General features: G+C 35.2%; 1 protein-coding gene across 1 annotated transcript in view; it reads right to left on the bottom strand.

Annotated features, from left to right (window-relative positions):
* The window catches only part of LOC150107437 (protein argonaute-2-like), a 218,859-nt gene extending 203,970 nt beyond the window's left edge, over window positions 1-14,889 (bottom strand). Inside the window, exon 1 of the mRNA XM_090392096.1 lies at window positions 14,375-14,889. Within this exon, the coding sequence (XP_090248222.1) occupies window positions 14,375-14,393 (19 nt within the window). The 5' untranslated portion in view covers window positions 14,394-14,889. The remainder of the gene's footprint in view (window positions 1-14,374) is intronic.
* Between the last annotated feature and the right edge of the window lie 1,699 nt (window positions 14,890-16,588).

The following is a 16,588-nucleotide window of genomic DNA, read 5'->3' as shown; positions in this document are numbered from 1 at the left end:
AGAGCTCTGCAGGATACCACTAGTTACCTGCCTTTTCTTGGATTCTGCTCCTTCATATAGAGTAATCCCCCCCCCCCCCCTATCCACGGGAGGATACCTGAAACAATGGATAATACCGAACTCTATATACACTATGTTTTTTCCTATACATACAAACCATATTTACTCGAATATAACTAGCCCTCACGTATATTTTGCACCCCTGATTTTAATTTACAAAAAACGAAATCAAAAAGTTTTACATATATCTCGCATACAGAAAAGTTTAAAACTTTAAGAAGGAGATAGTAAATGTTGTTATGGCAGTTTTAGATATTGTAGAATTTGGTTGAAGAAAATCAGCAGTTGAACTCAACAGTCATTGGCTTGCCTTTGTCATTAAGTCATGAGATCTTTTGTTAATACTGCAGCAATCATATGCATATGAGAAATTATCCCTCATGTGGGATAGTTTCCGTGACACTTAGGACTTTTCCTGGCGATCTTACACCTTGTCTACAGCCCTTGGATGTATCAATCAACAAACCATTCAAGAACTATGTATGAAAATTCTATGTACAACTATGTATGGAGCAGATGACAGCAGGTGGCTACTACCTGACTCCAGCAGGGAAGAGACCATCACTAGAACTGTTGTGCAACTAGAATTTGGTAGTTTGAGACTTGATTTCACTGGAAATAATTGCCCAGAATTTTTTTTAAAAACCGCATCTCTAACACCCAGGTTAAATAATTTACAGAAGAATTTCACTGAGGATTAAAATATATCGCGTGATGAAGGTGAGCGGCCGATCACATAAATAACATTGATAATTAAAATTTAAATGCATTCATTTTATGAATAATGTAAGCAATTATAAATTATAATGAATACGGAGGATTTAATTATAAATATCAATTTAGTTTTTTCCTCAAAAACTTTAGTTTCTGAGCACCACGATTTTTCAACTTTATTTCTGGGTAAAAAACTGCGAGTGATATTCAAGTAAATAAGATAAAAAAAGAACAATTATAACAATATACAGTAATAAAAGTTATGTGAATAGAATCTTAGCACCCTCAACATAAGATACTTTTTCTTTCCTTGTGAAGTCGAGAACTTTCACCTTTTCACTTAAAGGAAGCATTTTACGGCTTCTCTTTGGCATATCCAAATTGCCAGCAATTTGCACTTTGGGATCATTATTAAGTAAAATAAGGGTTACTAGAACACAAGACACTGCGATACCGTGACAGTCGATTCATAACCAAGAACTACTCAGAATGGTGCACAATTTAAAACTTATGAATTGTTTAATTCTGGAATTTAATAGTTTCGGATGGATGACTAACAAGCAATTAGCATATATAGTATATAGTACAGTGTGAATACACTGGACAAAGGGATCATTTGCATCCTGATCAGACAGCATGACATTATTTCATCACTCTACTCAGAATGGGGGGGGGGTACTTTACTACTTTTTGATATCTGTCCATCAGCCATCCTTTTATCCATATCACCAGTTTCCTATTAATCCCCATTTGTTGCAGTTTGCATAACACAGTTCCATGTGGTAGCCTGTCAAACACCTATGCAAAATCCAGCTGTATCGTTATGTAGCCATTCCCTTTATCCAACTCAGTTGTCACTATTATAAAAAGTTAATAGATTACTAAGAACATGACAAACCCATGCTGTCCCTCAAAGTATCATATTCTTATCCACCCAGTCCTGAGTTCTCTTACTGACCAACTTTTCCAGTACTTTCACCACCACTCCTGGGATACTAATTGGTTTATAATTTGCTACCACCTTTGCTATTATTCCTTTAAACAAAGGAATAATTTTTCCCTGCTTCCTCTCTCTTGGGACTGTGCCAGAGCTGGCTGATACTTAAATATTTAAACAGCCTTGCCTTCCTTACCATGCTAGTTACCTTTCTTGCCCCTGATCCTTATATTGTTCATGAGTTAGAAGTCACATTTCTTCTTATATATCTTGTACAACATAGTCTTTGTTTGCAACTCATACTTAATGATACTACTTCATCCACCTAACTCCTATCCGATATACCCTCCTGACCTTCGGTACACAGTGTGATATTGCTTCATCCAGTATCCCTTGGCTATTGCTTATGCACTATGATCATCCTTCTGTTGCAGATCTTTATGCCATCGCACTGCTTCAAGCTGCCTCCTAAGCGTATCATAATCATCTGCCTTGTAGTTCCACATATATTCCCTTTGTAATTGGGATTTCCAAGTGTTTTTTGCTGCCTCCTGAATCAAGATCACATGATCACTTTTCCCAATCAGACACATGTAGCCACCTTAGTTATGAACAAACTAAGGTGGCTACATGTTATAGGATCAGGTCTTCTGATCCTATAACAAGATCCAACACTCTCATACAATGAGTCTCTTCTGCTTCATGTAATTACCTCTAAGTATATAAATCATGGTCTTCCTTCACATGATCTTTCCTCCTTCCAGAGTTGTTATATAGAGTTAAGATCCTGGATTATGTACAGTACTATTTATAATTATAATTAACTATTTATAATTAACTCTTAGACAGAAAGATTATGCGCCTTCCATATTCTTGGGATTTTTAGATCATCATTATTGTTAAGAATTTCACAGGCCTCCTTAAACTTACGTTCTGATGTGATGTAAACAACAGGTGCCTTTGCAGTCAATTCTATGTAAAGTATTCAGGGCATGATCAGAAAGGCCATATTTACATTAGTTATTAAATTTAATGTGTAGTTTATGTTCTTTTTTTTTTCAGATAGGAATTCAACTATATACAGCTAATTATTATTATTATTATTATTATTATTATTTTGGGCTCCCTTGATGAATCTAAGGACTCCAGGGAGTCCTTAGATTCATCAAGGGAGGCCCTAAACATCACCACACAACTATTCGACATTCTCACAGTATCTATCATACCTTGCCTTGAACTCGCTCACTGTCATAGCACCCACAACAGACTCTGGCAGCCTATTCCACTGATTCACCACTCTAAAAGTAAAGAACCCAGCTCTAACACCCCTGCCAACCACACTCTTGCCCAGCTTCCATAGGTGTCCCCTAGTTCTCCAACCACCAGTCCTGATCTCAAAAATATCCTCTGAATCAATCCTATAGAATCCTTTTAGCAATTTGAATGTCTCAATCATATCTCCCCTTTTCTGCCTATCAACTAGTTTCTGCAACCCACAAATCTTCAACCTGTTCTCATATGGTTCATTCCATAGACCTGCTATCATCTTAGTCACTCGCATCTGGATCCTCTCCACCTCCTCCCCATCAAGAAGGAACCGAGGTGACCAAATCTGGGCACAGTAGTCGAGATGAGGTCTTTTCAGGTTAATTATACATGGAATGAATATGATAAACTCCAGAGTGCACCAGAGGAGGAAGTGGATCCTTGGATGAGTTGAGCAAGTTCTTTAATTTTGCAGGAGATTCAAAGGCAGTATTAAGATTGTATTTCAGTAGCATTCTGTTCATTTAATCTGATATCCCTTTGCTGTATGGAATGCTTACAGTTTTATTGTAATCTAGTTTATTTTTGTTTTTAAGTGAGGTCTTGTGAAGAATTTTGTTGATAGTATTTTGGCTGTAGCCATTTTTCAAGAAGGTATTGCTGATAACTTTTAATTCTTTGAGTACTTGTTTATTGGAGCAAATCTCAAAGCCCTGTTTTATAGTGTGTTATAATGATACCTAGTTTTTTGTGTTGTGGTAGGAGTTTATATGTGTGTGTGTGTGTGTGTGTATTGGCCAGTATGTGTAGGTTACCAGTAAACTCCATTCTACACTCATTCCCCAAGAATTTATGGTTTACTCAAGATTCACAAACAAAATGTACCCCAATGGCCAATAGTTGAAGATACAGACAGTGCCAATTATCACTAGCCAAGAAACTAGTGTCAACACTCAAGGAGTTGGTAGGTCATTCCCCCTCCTAACAAAATGAAAGACATCACACTGGAAAAAAGCGATTTATTACATCAGTTTGATGTCTCTGCCCTCTTCAGAAATGTCCCAATCAATGACAATTCTTCTTTTACAGGACAAATTCACTCCCAATATCACAGTGCTCTTTGCACAGTACTACATTTCTGGCTATTTTGTATGGCAAAACACTTTCTACCTACAAAAAGAAGGCACAGCCATGAACTCACCATTATTCCCCCAAAAAAAACTGGCTAACTTTTATATGAACTTTTATATGTTGCTTTAATTCCTCTACTTTAAAACCCAAAGTCTGGCTTAGATACGTTGATGATGGTTTTCACTATCAGGTCCCATGACATTACACACTTTCCTCAGCCACCTAAACAAACAACACAAATCCATACAATTCACAACTGAGATTGAAAGTCAGAACACACTGCCTATTCTAGATACAATTGTAGCACATCGTCCTGCTGACAGTCTTTCCTTCACTGTTTACCGGAAACCTACAAATATGGGTCAATATACACACAAACTTCTACCACCAAACAACACAAAAACTAGGTGTAATTAAAACACTAAAAATAGGGCTTTGAAGATGTTCTCCAATGAACAAGCACTTAAAAATGAATTAAAAGTTATCAGCAATACCTTCTTGAAAAATGGCTCCAGCCATCAACAAAATTCTTCAATCCTTATTTAAAAACAAAAATAAACTAGATTACAATAAAACTGTAACCATTCCATGCATTAAAGAGGATATCAGATAAAATAAGCAGAATACTGATATCCCAGAAATACAACCTTAATGCCACCTTTAAACCTCTGCAAAATTAAAGAACTTACTCAACTCATCCAAGGGTCCACTTCCTCTGTTGGAGACCACTATGGAGTTTACTGTATTCATTGCACCGGTAATTTGCATATATAAGTGAAACAACACATACTATTCCTATTCTAAAAAAAGGAACATAAATGGCACATTAAATTTAATAACTATGGTAAATCCGGCCTTTTTTGATCATGCCCTGAATTCTCTACACAGAATTGAATGGAAAGGCACTTGTGTACATCACCAAAACGTGGCATGAACTAAAAATTAAGGAGGCCTGTGAAATTCTTATCAACCACCCTAATCTTAACAATAACGATGATCTAAAAATCCCAAGAATATGGAAGGCATATCCGAGAGTGGTCCGAAATGTTCTCGGCCTCAACCATAGATGGCAACACAATCGGCAAGATTTTTTTTTTCTAAGTTGGTATATCTGTCATAAGCATCCATGTAAAATTGCAAGTCATTCTATCAAGTAGTTTGTTTTATACAGCTGTCTGAAACAAAAGTGTTGTCTGTATCCCTTGAAATGGATAAAATTGAGTATTGTGCAGTTATAAAAGAAATTCATTCAAAGTTCATAAAAGTTTATGGGCACTCTTCTCCTTTGTTTTCGACAATTAAGAAATGGTCTGCCAAGTTTAAACGTGGCCATACCAGCCTTGAGGATGATCCACATGAAGGCCGTCCAAAAAAATGCAACAACACCAGAAATCATTAATCAAGTGCACAATATGGTATTGGATGACCGGCTGCAAAGGCACCTGTAAACAACAGGTGCCTTTGCAGTCAATTCTATGTAAAGTATTCAGGGCTGAGACTATAGGCATTTCAAAAGAACGTGTAGGATATATTTAGCATGAAGAATTGCAAATGAAAAAGCTTTGCACAAGATGGGTGCCCACTTGCTCACAGCAGATCAAAAAGCTAGCATGAAAATCTCTGAACAGTACTTGGAGCGTTTTAACAAGGATAAAACTGATTTTGTGCGTAGATTTATTATTATGGATGAGACTTGGATTCACCATTACACACCAGAATCCAAACAGCAGTCAAAATAGTGGACAGAAGCCAGTTGTTCAGCACCAAAGAAGGAAACGTCATGGCATTAGTGTTTTGAGATGCTAAAGGCATTTTGTTCATTAATTATTGAAAAGGGCAAAACTATAACCGGTGAATACTATTCCGATCTTTTAACCAGACCAGACGAAAAAATTCAAGAAAAAAGACCCAGTTTGCAGAAGGAAAAAAAATCATCTTTCATTAGAACAATGCACCTACCCACAAAGGTGTTTTGGCAATGGGAAAATTAAGGGATCTGCACTATAAATTGTTGGAACATCCACCCTATTCCCCAGATTTGGCTCCCTCTGAGTTCTATCTCTTCCCAAAACTAAAACTCTTCCTCGCTGGTCAGGTTTTTCTTCGAATCAAGAGTGATTGCAGCTGTAGAGGGGTATTTTGCAGATCTTACTGAGAACCATTACAGGGATGGGGATAATAGCGCTGGAGTATCGTTGGAATAAATGTATTAGTCTTAAGGGAGATTATGTTGAAAAATAAAAATAATTTTGAAATTATAAATTTGTTTTTTCATTGTTATGCTGAGAACTCTCGTATTCTATCCACACAACCTCTCCATCTAAGAGTTAATTATAAATAAGAATGTACATAATCCAGAATCTTAACCACGTTTGCTGTAATAAAATTATCTATACGAAATGGTTCTCTGATGATGTTATAAATAGAATATAGCTTTGATGTAGTTATTTTATTTTATTTATTTTTTAATTTTTATATTATTTATTTATTTTTTCACTAGGGATCAGGCCAGTAGAATAACCATTGATCAAATCAATGTCTCTTTGGCACCGTTTGAAATGTAATATGCTGGGTTGGCAAATAAGTGCGTTTGGTTTATGCGTTAGTACAAGTTTACATCGCTTCGCCTGTTGCTATTGTGCAGTTGAAATGCAACATTTCACATAACCTTTAAGTGAATTTTCGTTCGGTCTGCTTCAGTTGCGTGTGTGTAACATATTTTTAGAAATGGAAGGAAATAAAGTATATTACCGGCATATTTTGCTTTTTTATTTCAAAAAAGGCAAACGAGCTGTGAAGGCCCATAAAAAAAATATGCAGCACATATAGGGATGGTGCCTTAACAGAATGCATATGCCAAATTCCATTTTGGAGATTTCGACCTCAGTGATGGGTCTCGTGCCAGTCGCCCGACCGAGGTTGATTCAAGTGTTGTGAAGGATATCGTCGACAAAAATCCATCACAAACAGTGTGGAAGATTGCTGCAGTACTGAATATCCCATACAAGCATTGAAAACCATTTGCACAAGCTGGGATATGTTTCAAACTCAATGTTTGGGCCACATGAATTGACTGAGGCCAATATATCCATCTGTGATTCGCTGTGACGTCGCCAAGAAAATGACCTATTTTTGAAGCGGATGATTATGGGAGATGAACAAAAGGTCGTGTACGATAACATGGTACGTAAAAGATCATGGGGGCACAAGAGCGAACTGCCGCAAACAACCTCGAAAGCAGGATTGCACCCAAAGAAGATCATGCTGTGTGTGTGTGTGTGGTGGGATTATAAAGGTGTTGTCCTCTACAAGGTGTTATTGTCAGGCAGAACAATTGATTCAACTGTTTATTGCTCACAGTTAACACAACTGGCCTGTGCAATTGGCATAAAACATCCTGAATTGGCAAATCAGAAAGAGTGGTCTTTCACCACGACAATGGCAGACCCCACACATCAGTAATACCCAAGAGTAAATTATCACGTCTTGGCTGGGATGTTGTGCCGCATCCTCCATATTCACCGGACCTAGCACCTTCCGATTACCACTTATTCCAATCGTTGCAGAATCCTCTGAACGAGAAAAACCTTTGCTAATGAGGAGGTTGTCTAAAGACACCTAGATCAGTTTTTCGCCAGTAAACCTCAGGAGTTTTATGAATGCAGCATAATGAAGTTGGTGGACAGATGACAAGAGATCATTGATAAAGAGGGTAAATATATAACTGACTAGTATGTATTATATATATTAAATAAAATGCGTTTCATTCCACGCTGAAAAACTGAATGAACTTATTTGCCAACCCGATAGCTTATCTCTGTGTGTATATATGTATACTCCAGATGATGACCTTAATATGAAGGTCAAAACATCATGAAATTAAAGTAATTATTTTTTACGTGGTTGTAGTCTCTATAATTTGTCTGAAATGAAATTCTCATATTTAGTGTTAATACTACAACTACTCCTTTCCCCTAATTATTATTGCCTGAATATACAATTTTATATTTGTTACTTACAAATATCTTACCTGTCTTCTTTGTTCCAGTCACACCTATTATGTCAATCTGATACTTATCTAATTCTTTTGCTAGTTTCATTTCTTTTTTCCATTGATGCCACTTACATTGATAGTACCAATCTTGAACTCTGCTGATGTTGAGTTGGGATGTGTTCCAGTACCTGACTTTGTGCTGTTTGCCCTTATTTAAGTGGGCAATGTCCCAGTCAGCATGAAATTCTGTCATGCTGTACCATCATTTAGCACTATGGTTTAAGCAAGCAATAATACAATTTGGCTGACTAAATCCCCAAACTGCCTGCCTATCCTCATTCATTCAGTAATCAGGTAGATATCTAGCAGAGTTACATCATGAGAAGGTGGAGATTGAACATTGGGTCAGAAGTCCCTGGTCAGTTCTCCACATTCCTTAAAAGGCTATGTTATATAGTTTGGACTCTTTTAGCACCCCCCATTTTACACTTTTGGTTATTTCAAAATCAATTTTGAATGTAAAGATAGTTTTTTGTGGCTGTTTCAGACTTTGGTATAAGCAGTAAAGGAAGATGGAGTTTTCTTGATGAAAGCCAGTTGCGGTATACGAATTCTTTGCTTATACAGCCTTGGTGCACCTTTTGGAGAGCAATGTCTAAATAGGGAAATGGAATGGGGAATGTTTCCATAGTAGTAAAAATCACTTTTATGATATGTTCAGTGCATATGCACTGAACATACCACCAAAGTGATTTTAGCTGAGGGAATGGGACACAGACAACTCACGATTGAGAATGGCTATGTAAGCACTGTTCCTTGGGAGAAGTATTAAATTGTGATATAAATTACATAGAGAACATATAATAGTAACAATGTACTTGGAAAGGTCACTAGCAAGGGAGATCTATGGTGTTTAGGAACTGGATGGGGGGGGTTATCTAGTATTCCTGTATACTTATGAATAATATCTAATGCAAATATCTCGGCATCTCTACCTGCTTGATCTGTGCCCCTGGAGGAAGAAGGTTGTAAAATCTCACTTCCTCACTGTTAAGAAAGCATGATTGGAGAAAATCAACATTTAAGGATCAGAAGTCAAAGAGTGATTGGGTTTATTGGGAGAGTGATAGATAGCAAATAAATCTGACTGAGTGAGACAGAGATTTTCAGCCAAAGGTCAAAGTAAAGAAATTCTAAGTTGGATGCTTGCTGGCATGGTATGTCAGAGCGAACACATATGCTGCACATAGGTTGAAAGCAGTCAAAGAGTGTGTAATTGGAAAAACAGACAACACACCTAGTGATTGAGATGATTGAATGGGCTTCTGCAGGGAAAAGTAGGTGAAGATTGGAGATTGAAGTGAACACTACTGAGGTTGAAACAAAGACCATTTATATTTGTAAAATTAATTTACATGGGTCAACAACAGAACAACACATTTCCACAGACACACAAAAATCTCACTTCATTTCATTGCTACCACTTGAAAAACCAATTTTCCTAACCAGTTCTACTGCAAGCCCATGTACTCTCACCTTTCTGTATGTAAGATGAATTTCGTCACCTGGTATGAGACCACAACCCATTAGAGGCCTGACATGGCTTGAAAAGTTCCATGTTTGGTTTCCAGACTGAGCTCTACAAATACATTTGCCCACTTACCCACGATGAGTCAATTTTGATAGCTGGCAAGAAGCTGCACACTGGACAAAAATCTTTTTTTTAATTACTAAAATTTTCCAATCACTGTACAGCACTATTGTTCATTTTGTGGAATTCCTATTGACTCAATAGGACATATTAATAAAATGGAGAACGAGAGGGGATCTTGGACAAATAAATGTTTTGCGTGGAAGTAGAGTTTGCATTGTTTGTTGGTCTGTTCCAGGCTACATAAAAAAAAATATAAAATCAGTAAAAACGGGGGAGGAAATAGTCCACCCATATATGACTGTACAGGTTTACAAATAAAACCTTTTGTGGGTGGGAGCCACAAAATGCACAGAAAATCCCAGTTGCATGCTCATGTCTACATTAAATATTGATACAATATCGCATCAATACATGCAAACTCCACTGGGCATGACAATGTGCTATATCTTACACCACTATAGATAACTACAAAATGAGCTAGAATAATAACTAAAAACTTCTCAGAAATATTTACCAACACAATCATTGCCTGTGCAGTGATGCCATGATAGACTGCAAAACTTAATCTGATGATTTTCTTATATAATACATTTTCAGTAGTTCCCTTGAGACTTTTTATAGGGACCTCCTCACATTTTCCTTGAGCTTGATAAGCTCTCCAGCCTCCCACACTGGGTTTTTGTAGTATGATAGTTATACTGCTTTGGATTCTAGATGAAAGATAGATTTTGGTCGTTTTTTTATTTTTATCACAAGATTAATATATTTCATGTTGCCTTAAACAATAGTAATTCTTCAATTATCAAACCACAATGGGAGAACTTTTGCTGATCAGACAATTTAAGGTTTCAATAAATGAAGGAACATGGTGCTATATACCAGAAGACAGTTGACATACCTCATTATAGGTTGGTTAATTGAAGGTTTGGTCATCAGATAATTCAGAGATCGCTATTTAAGCAAACATTCTATAGGGATACATACCATGTATATTATTAGATAACTGCCTATGCTGCAATGTTAGTGTTCTGCTGAAGAGAGGAATTACTACTGAAATGAAGTTACTGAAGGCTTTCATCCTCTTACCACTATTCAAGCCTTGGTTTTCCACCAAGTATGCTAAACAGTTCAAGCAAAAAACCCAGCATGCACAACAGCTCCAAATAAACACTTTACAAAGGCAATCCAAATAGAGCAAGCTTACCTTGTTACCCAGAAAATGTTGTCTCATTTTTCTGGGTAATGAGACATCAGAAGTACCACAAAAAGAATAGATACCGATGTGTTTTAGTCCTAATGATATCTCCCAACTGTGCACCATAAACTTGTGCTCCAGAAATAACATCCATCCTATGCCATCTCTACAAAGTTTTACACTCATCTAGCATCAACTCCCCCCCCCCTCCCCAAGCATGAAAGCAAGCCATTCAAGTCAATTCCAAAAAAAGGGAAAAGTTAACCAAACTCTTGTCATTTCCTTTCACCTCGATTATTAAAAAAAATAATAATAATGATGGCAATCCATATTTTCACCACCTGGAGACTCACCAATTAATCAGTGACAATATAGATTCTGCAACTCTCAATCCAAGCAGGTCTCTGACTTTTGTTCACTCTCTTCCTCCTATAACATAAACGAGTCTCAGTGATCTCAAGTCATTATCCATAGTTCTGCTGATGATAGTGCAACCTTTATGTTCATAGCAAGAATCACAATCTATCATAATCAGTTCTTTCAAGAAAGATATGACACCTTCCCTTACCTTTAAATAATGCACAGATCTCCAAATAACAAGACTGCCAGCCTGGGTGGCTGAGTGGTTGTGTACCCACTCTCCATGCCACAGGTCACAGGTTTGAATCCTGCTACAGGTATGGATGTTTGTGATCATCTTACCTTGTGTACTGCTATAACTTTTGATATGGTGCAGTATGACCTCAGCTGTCCTTTTGCCAGTAAAACCATAAAATCATCATCATCCATACCAAAGATCAGCTTTCTCCTCTTCGGCTTATATGCAATGCTCACTTTTCTTGGCACAAACACATCAAATCCTTAGTCTTCCAATAACTGTGTCCTTTTCTGCTAAACATATCACTTCTCACATCTACAAATCTCAAATCAGCATCAACTCAGAATGCTAGGCTTACATTAAGTGGTGTGTGCCAAAAACGTTAATAAAAATTCATAATGCTATCTAGAAGTTGCTAATTCAGTTAAATGATGATCCCTCTCATTCTAAAAGCTTACTCTAACCATTTTGAAAAAGAGATGTTCAGTTTCAACCCTTATGTCTCTGGAAAGGTGCTGTTTTAATGAACTTGAATCATTCCTCCATTTTCCTCTAAATCTCTTAATCTGTGAAAAGTTGCCCCTCACGTTCATTCAGAGTGCAACTAAACTTCAAATCCTCCTCTCTAAAACTATGTTCTCCAAAGATTACATAACACTAATGTGCTACAGTTTGTAGTTGTCAGATGTGGAGTGGGGATGGGCTGACTGGAATTTTTCTTTTTGCAAAAAAGATTTGTAGCATATATGACCTTGAAAAAAAATTACTTTTACAAGTTTATTTATAAATTACCTAAAACTTTTTTTCTTATACCCCTTCCTCCTCTATGACAAACAATCAACCATACTTAAAAATTACAAAACAGGAGACTTCCTTATTAATTTTATAATACTTTAGAATAATTTATATTTCTTTATTTTTAATAATCTTATTTTATTTATCTATCAAGAGAACATCCAAAAAAATGTACTGAAAGCATTAGGTTCATCAAAGTGGTCAGAATTACAATAGTATCACTATTTGGCATCTTCATTGTGGTCACAAATATTACCAGAAATTCTTTACTTCTTGAATAATATTAATAGACTTTATTTTGGAATTTTTTTTTGGGGGGGGGGGAGGGAAGGGGGGGAAAGGATAATTTTAAGGACAATCAACCTTTTTGAAAGTAAGATTAATTTACTGATATTAAAAAAAAAATAAAAAAAACATTGTGTATTAATTAACTCAAAAGTTCATTTAAACTTTACTGCTTGTAGCCCCACCATCATCAGAGTAAGTATGATAACAAAAGGACAATTAACAATGAATTAGTCATTTAGATAAATAAGCAAATTTACTTATCTGAATGACTTGATTTTAATGTTTATTTAACTGTTTATTCTAACAATGTTAGTTACACTAGAAAAAGACAAAAAGTTTTAATAAAACTCAGTTAATTTATAAATTGTGTTCCCTATCCATTTCACATAACTGAAATGTCATGGCTACTTTACTTTAAGAATATTTGAAATATATAAAGATGAAAAATACACCCCCTGTTTTCATCTATTCGAGTATTTATTTTTCTTTGTTGTTTATTTTACAGATATACCTTTATTTACTATCACTGTATACACACACATACAGAGGGTACATATCAGAAATTTATTTACTTTTTAAACCTATGCTCTAAAGGTACTTTTTTTTTTTTGTCAGACTTATTGACATCCAATCTCTGAAAGTCTAGGCTTGGAAACTCATAGCAAATTAGACTTGGTCCAGGCTAAAATATTTAAATAATGTTCATCTACTAACGTATACTTTCTAAAAAAAAATAATAATAAGGTACATCATACATTTGTAGTCTATCAACTGCTATTGTTCCAAATGAAATAGACCACCAGAAAAGAAAAAAAAAAAGACCATCAGTCTTTTTTTTTTTAATTCTAAAAAAAAAAAAAAAAGAGAAAAAACTTTGTTCCTAACATTTTTTTAGATTCCTTTCCTTCCTCCAGGGGCATTACATAATTTATTTCAGAACTAAGTGAATAGTTGGTACTAATGAAATTATAATCCAATCTGCCACTGTAGAACGAATTGAAACTGAAAATATATTTAAAATACCATTTGCATTTACTGACAGGAGTCAGTAAATCAGAACAATTGCATTTATTCAGAAACTGTATTTCCTTATGCAGGTACACTTATTATACGTTAACACTGGTGAAGTGTTAATACCATAAAATCCATTATCATATGATAAGACAGAATATTAATACAAAACAAAGCTCGCTCCCCTACTGGACCATTTGATTAGGGACAAGTTTTGTAAGTAAGTACTCTTCTCCCCTAACACGGTTTCATAAACTTAAAACGTCATACAAGCAACACATTTTTAAATGCAGTTTTTTTAAATGACTACTTGGTATAAAATAAACAAAATGCACTGTATTAAAATATGTAGCTTATCTCTGAATGTGTAAATTTATTTGTGAAATTACAGTTAAACGAGATATACAATACTTCCAAAAAGGCGCTTTTTTCTTTTCTTTCTTTTTTTAAGGAACTGTCCGCTTATAGATAATAAAAAATCACCATACTCAATTCACAAATCTTAATTGAACATTACAATCTTCAAACAGTTAATGAAAAAATAAAATAAATAAAATAAAGATAAATATAAAGCCATGTGAAACGCATCGCAAAGCGTTAGTATATGGCATCATAATTCTAGGGCTACAAAGACAGACATCAAAAATCAGATCGGTGGCACCCAATGTGACATATTCATGAATATATAATTTATATAGGATAATAAATATATATATACTAATAATACATACGTTGGCCTGCTGGGTACATGATTATCGGTCCTCCAAAACCTTGATCTTAACCGGAATTTCCACAGCAGGAATCAAACAAAAGTCAAAATGGCGTTACTGTACATTATTGGATGCTAGTAGTACTCTCGAAAACAGCTACAAAACTCACGTGCAACTCCATCCCAGCATGAGAGCGGAGAATGAAATATGGTGCATGTGAAAAGAAGCGGAGAAACAATATGTTGAAAATTCCACAAACTGATTTCATTTGGTATTAAGGTAATGTTCCTGTCTTCATCTGAATACAACAGGGTTTGTAAGTCGACTGTATGGTCACCCGCAAAAAGCGATTAGGCATATTAAAGCCAGACTGCTACCAAATTAAATTAAAACAAATTGTAACCATAAACGAAAGTTACATAAACTCATACATATATACGTGTGTCAATCTTCCATAATCGTAGATCAGAATACAATTAATCTTCTCATTCGTAAAGGCTGATTGAAGCAAAATCGTTTACCCTACACAACAGATATCTAGCATGGGCGTCCACAAAGGAGAAGCAGTTGCCCCACCTGGAATTTGAGAAAATAAAAAGAAAATTTGGAAAATAATTAATAACTTTTCTAGAGGAACATAAATTATAGATAAAAGATTTCATTAACAAACATTGGTTCTTCGAATTTGTAAACCACTGTAGTATTCTGCTTTCTTGAAACTTTTCTCCCAAAGCTTCTGATTATATAAGCATAATGTATATTTATAAACATAGCAATTTTAATATTTAAACATACTGAGTAAATATGCTCAAATATAGGCTTGCCAGACGTCCCGTATATACGGGACTGACCCGTATTTTATGTCGAATTTTGTCCCATATTGTACTTGTAGGGACAGCCTAATATCCCGTATTTAATGATTAGATAAAATTATAAATATTATGTTAAGCAATTATAATTTTCAATATTCTTTTCGAATAATCCCACTTAAATTGATTTTTTACAGTTTACGACGGCGGCGATGGTCCCTTTCATCGATCGCTTTTTATTTAGTATAAGCATTTTATTTATAATTCTGTACAGATGTATTGTATTTGCTTATTTTCAAACGGTTCTTATTTGGACATTGTGCGGTGCGGTATCGGTACAGTACGTGGATGTTATTTCAAAATTATTAAAAAATAATATCTCACCTTTTTCGAATGTACGATATTTGGTTAATAGATAAAATATATAATTAAAGGTAAATTAATTTTCTTTATTAATTATACAAAGGTAAATGAAATTTTGTTTCTTTCTTTAACAATGCCAAAACGAAAGTGCGTTTTAACGATGATTATTCGAAAGAATGGAATTTCATTGCAAAAGGAAAACATAACGACGAAGTTGAATGCAGAATTTTTAGACGAACGTTTAATATTGCACATGGGGGTCGATCGGATATTACCCAACACGTTAACACTCAGAAACACAAATTGAGCAGTTCCAGTTCCAAAAGAATTGATACTTATTTTGTAAAACCAAACACCAGAAATGAAAGGAAAGTTATTGCTGCCGAAATAACTATGGCATAAAGCAGCATTCTTTTAATGCTAATGTTTGCAGCAGCAAACTTGTTCCTATAATATTTTCGGACTCCCAAATCGCCACAAAATTTCGAGTGCTAGAACCAAATCAACTTCAGTTATAAAAAAATGTATTAGCTCCGTGAAGTGTAGAAAAAAATTAAAAGTGATTTAGAGGAAGTGCGATATTATGGTATCTTGACTGATGCAAGTAATCACAAAGCGGGGGAAATTTTCCTTTAATAATTCAATATTTTACTAGGGATAATGGTTTACAAATAAAACTATTACGTTTTATGTCTTTACAAAACGAAACGTCAGATACAATATCAAATTTCTGGCTCAAAACTTTAAAGCATCATTCAATAGATGTCACAAAATGTATTGAATTTTGTGGAGACAATGCAAATACGAATTTTGGAGGACTACTTCGTCAAGGGACAAATAATGTCTTTGCAAAACTTAAATACTCCTGTAATGAAATTTTGGAAGGAATTGTATGCCCAGCACACACATATATTGCATAATTGCATGCAAACTGCATCTGATGTATTATCAGTTGACATAGTTGTGAAACCCTTTAGGTATTTTAGTATCTATAGAGTTTGGACAGAACAACTTAAACAATTCTGTGAATTTGTTAGTAGCTCAGAATATCAGTCTCTGTTAT

The sequence above is a fragment of the Typopeltis vanoorti genome, chromosome 4 (genome assembly GCF_054136105.1).
Source record: "Typopeltis vanoorti isolate ZY-2024b chromosome 4, IOZ_Tvanoo_1.0, whole genome shotgun sequence".
Taxonomy (NCBI): domain Eukaryota; kingdom Metazoa; phylum Arthropoda; class Arachnida; order Uropygi; family Thelyphonidae; genus Typopeltis; species Typopeltis vanoorti.
The sequence above is the reverse complement of the archived record's forward strand: the minus strand, read 5'-3'. Positions and strand labels throughout refer to the sequence as shown.